This window comes from Colobus angolensis, unplaced genomic scaffold, assembly GCF_000951035.1.
Source record: "Colobus angolensis palliatus isolate OR3802 unplaced genomic scaffold, Cang.pa_1.0 Scaffold30, whole genome shotgun sequence".
NCBI classification, from domain to species: Eukaryota; Metazoa; Chordata; class Mammalia; order Primates; family Cercopithecidae; genus Colobus; species Colobus angolensis.
The window spans coordinates 5,617,751-5,621,849 of record NW_012116266.1 but is presented as its reverse complement, the minus strand read 5'-3'; the positions used below and the strand labels follow the sequence as shown (position 1 = coordinate 5,621,849).

General features: G+C 46.1%; 1 protein-coding gene across 1 annotated transcript in view; it reads left to right on the top strand.

Moving 5' to 3' along the window:
* The first annotated feature begins 935 nt into the window (after positions 1 to 935).
* Positions 936 to 4,099, top strand: part of LOC105517458 (cytochrome P450 20A1) — a 67,254-nt gene continuing 64,090 nt past the window's right edge. Inside the window, exon 1 of the mRNA XM_011949998.1 lies at positions 936 to 953. Within this exon, the coding sequence (XP_011805388.1) occupies positions 936 to 953 (18 nt within the window). The remainder of the gene's footprint in view (positions 954 to 4,099) is intronic.

Here is a 4,099-nt window from a genome sequence, read left to right as displayed (position 1 = left end):
CGCGCCCGAAGTCACGTGACGCCCCACCGGGCCAGCGCTGAGAGCTACGTGGGCTGCGCCGCTACCCCTCAGGCGCCTGGCCAGGCGGGCTCTAGCTGCTGAGGAAAAACCCGCGCCTCCGCGGGCCGGCCTCACCTTGCCAGGTACCCCGCGCCACTCTCCAAGGCGACTCTCAAGTACTTTGGGCGGCTTTTTGGCACTAATTCCGCCAAACCCAAATTTCATTTCCCAGTGTGTCAGAGAGGAGACTCCTGGGCGCGCCACTCCTTTCTCCTTTCTTGAGGATTCTGCCAGCACTTGTGTCTTCCTCCTTTCCTGCTGTCCATCGATCTATCCTGACTGGAATCCAAACCTGCTCGAGGTCCAGGTCTTGCTCCTCTGAGGGGCTCCGGGGCAAATGCTTCTCTCGGGGAGAGTGCCGCGCTGCCGGTTCGGGTGCGAGCTTGCCTCGGCCCTGCCGTCTCTCCGAGCCTCCTGTCCTCCTCTCTCCACTAGCCTCCGTCCCCCAGAGAGGGAGGGTCTGAAAACAAAAGCGTTGATGGCTGAGGACCGTCTTTAAAACCTGTTCTACGCACTTTGGGAGGCTGAGGCGGGTGGATCACGAGGTCAGGATATCGAGACCATCCTGGCCAACATGGTTACACACCGTCTCTACTAAAAATACAAACATTCGCCAGGTGTGGTGGCGGGCGCCTGTAATCCCAGCTACTCAGGAGGCTGAGGCAGGAGAATCCCTTGAACCTGGGAGGCTGAGATTGCAGTGAGCCGAGATTGCACCACTGTACTCCAGCCTGGTGACAGAGTGAGATTCCGTTTCAAAAACAACAACAACAAGAACAACAACAACAACACTTGTTCTACAAAGCCAGGTGGTGGTTTTACAGTGAAAGTTGAAAAGTAGCTGAACTGCTGGAATTGACCATACACCTTCTTAAATGTTCTTTTCCGAGCAGGTAAATGGATTAGACTGGAATCTTGCAACTACACAATCAGGGACTTCCTGAAATCTTATTTTCTGAGAAACTAAACAATTTCAGTGGTTCTTGAATTTTTGGTGATTTTAAAATGATACTCTTCTTTGATCAGCTCATAGAAGCACACTGTTTATTCTTGGCACTAGATATGTGCCAGATACGGTTCCATGTGCTGGGAATCCAGCCGTGAACAAACCGGACAGAAAATTCCTGACTCTTGGAATTTACTTCCTAGAGAAGGGGAACAGACAATAAAAACAAATAATATAGGATTGTACGTAGAAATAAAGTTGGGGATAGGTAGATTGTTATTTTAAAGTAGGATAGCCGGGAGCTGAGGAGACATTTCAGCAGAGACTCGAAGAAGGTGAAGGTGCAAGCCATTCAGGTATCTGAGAAAGAGCATTCCGGGTCGAGGGAGCAGCAAATACAAACCCTCAGAGGGAGACCCGCCTGGTGTGTTCCTGGAAAGCAAGGGGACCAGTGTGGTTAGAATGTAGTAAATGAGGAAGAGACCAGAGGAGAGAGTGTCAGAAAGATGGGGGTGAAGGACAAATTTTAAATGACTTGTAAGGCTAACCTTTTTTTTAAAGCCCGGACTTTTGCTATGTGCCACTGGAGGATTTCAGCCATTTGAAATTGGATAGAATTAAAATTTAATTTTATTAGATAAATTTTAAAAGAATCATTCTGGTTGCCAAGTCATGAATAGACTTGGGTCTCCAGGTAAGGATGGAAGCAAGCCGAGTAATTAGGAGGATATTATCATTTCAGCTTGGATCATGTTAGTAGTGGCAGAGATAATGAGAACTAGTCAATTGTGAAGATAGTGCCAATGGGCTTTCCCAGTGGATTGGATGTGAAATGTGAAAGAGAGGCATCAAGGAAAACACCAGTTATTTTTAGCCTGGTATCTGGAAGGATGGATTAATTCCAGGGAAGATCAGCGGTTTTGTTGTTGGTGGTGGTTCTTTAGTTTTGTTTTGGTGGGAGGTAGTGGGGATTTATAGAGATTAGGAGTTGGTTTTGGGTAGGCTAGGTTTGAGATGCCTGTTAGACATCCAAGTGGAGATGTTGAGGAGTAACTGAATATATGTCTTGAGTTTATGGGAAAAGTCCGGGCTGAAGATACACATTTGGGAGCTATCAATGTATAGACGGTATTTAAAGCAAGGAGAACTGGTTGCTATCTCCCAGACAATTTAGATACAAGAGAGAAGAGGTCGCAGGGACCATACCCTGGATTCTCCAATGTTAATGGTTGAGGAGAGAAATAAGAGCCGGCAAAGGAGACTGAGAAGGAGCAGCCACGTAAATAGAAGGAAGCCAGATGTTTTAAGCAGAAAAGCAGAAGAGGATAATCAGCTAAGTCAAATGCTGCAAATATGTCAAGTAAGTTAAGGCCTAAGAATTTAGTAACATTGGTAATCGTTTTTTTGTTTTGTTTTGTTTTGTTTCGTTTAAGAGACAGAGTCTCTCTCTTGCCCAGGCTGGAGTACAGTGGTACCATCATAGCTCATTGTAACCTCAAATTCCTGGCTCCAAGCGATCCTTCCACCTTAGCCTCTCAAGTTGCTGGGACTACATGCGCATGCCACCACACCTGACTAATTTTTAAATTTTGTATTTTTTGATACAAAGTCTTGCTCTGTCGCCCAGGCTGGAGTGCAGTGGCATGATCTCTGCTTACTGCAGCCTCTGCCTCCCAGGTTCAAGTGATTCTCCTGCCTCAGCCTCCCAAGTAGCTGGGACTGAAGGCACACACCACCACGCCCAGCTAATTTTTTTATTTTTAGTAGAGACAAGATTTCACTATGTTGGCCAGGCTGGTCTCGAACTCCTGACCTCAAGTGATCTGCCCACCTTGGCCTCCCAAAGCACTGGGATTACAGGCATGAGCCACCGCACCCAATCTGATTTTTAAATTTTTTATAGAAATGGGGTCCCACTATGTTGCCCAGGCTGGTCTTGAACTTCTGGGCTGAAGTGATCCTCCTGCCTCAGTCTTCCAAAGATCCAGGATTACAGGCATGAGCCACTGCAACATTTATAATCTTAAGAAGAGTGGTTTCATGTAATTGGGGTGATAAACCTAAATGGGTGGATTCAGAGATACCAAGTATAGATAGCTTTTTAGAGTTTTGCAGTAAAGAGTGCTGGTAACTAGAGAGGGAAGTGAGGTGACGAAACTCTTAAGGTAAGAGAAATTACATTATGCTGATGAGGGCTATCAAGTCATGAAGGAGAAGCTGATGATGTAAGAAGCTTATGGCCAGCATAGTGACTCAAGCCTATAATCCCAGCACTTCGGGAGGCTGAGGTGGGAGGATTGCTTGAACTCAGGAGTTTGAGACTAGACTGAGCATTATAGTAAGACCCTGTCTCTAAAAAAATAAGTAAGTAAATAAATAAATTAGGCATGGTGGTGAGTATCTGTGGTCCCTGGTCCCAGCTACTTGGGAGGCTCGCTTGAGCCTGGGAGATCGAGGCTGCAGTGAGCCAAGATGGCGCCATTGCACTCCAGACTGGGTGACAGAGTGAGACCATGTCTCAAAAAAAAAGGCTTAGGTTCCATGGTCTGTTACTATAATCACTCCTTTGCATATACCTTCAACTCCTTTGCCCTGTATCCTTTGTCATAATCATCTAGCAAATCCTAATTGTGATTAAATCCAATGCTCTGTCAATTCCGCCCCTGAACCCACACAGCTGGGGAAAAAAAAAAAAAAAAAAGATGGAAAAGAACACAGCCATACTGACTAGTCTCATTTTAAATTCATGAACCTTAAGTGGGGTATCTGGAAATCACCTGGTGTATTCAGTCTCCAAATCTTCCAGATAACTTTTCATTCTTTCCCTGTCTTCAAATCTTCTGTCTTCACCAATAACTGATAATTTCTTTTTTGTTTTTTTGAGGCGGAGTCTTAGTCTGTCACCCAGGCTGGAGTGCAATGGTGTGGTCTTGGCTCACTGCAGCCTCCACCTTCCGGGTTCAAGCGATTCCCCCACCTCATCCTCCTGAGTAGCTGGGACTACAGGCACGTGCCACCACACCTGGCTAATTTTTGTATTTTTAGTAGAGATGGGGTTTTACTATGTATTGGCCAGGCTGGTCTTGAACTCCT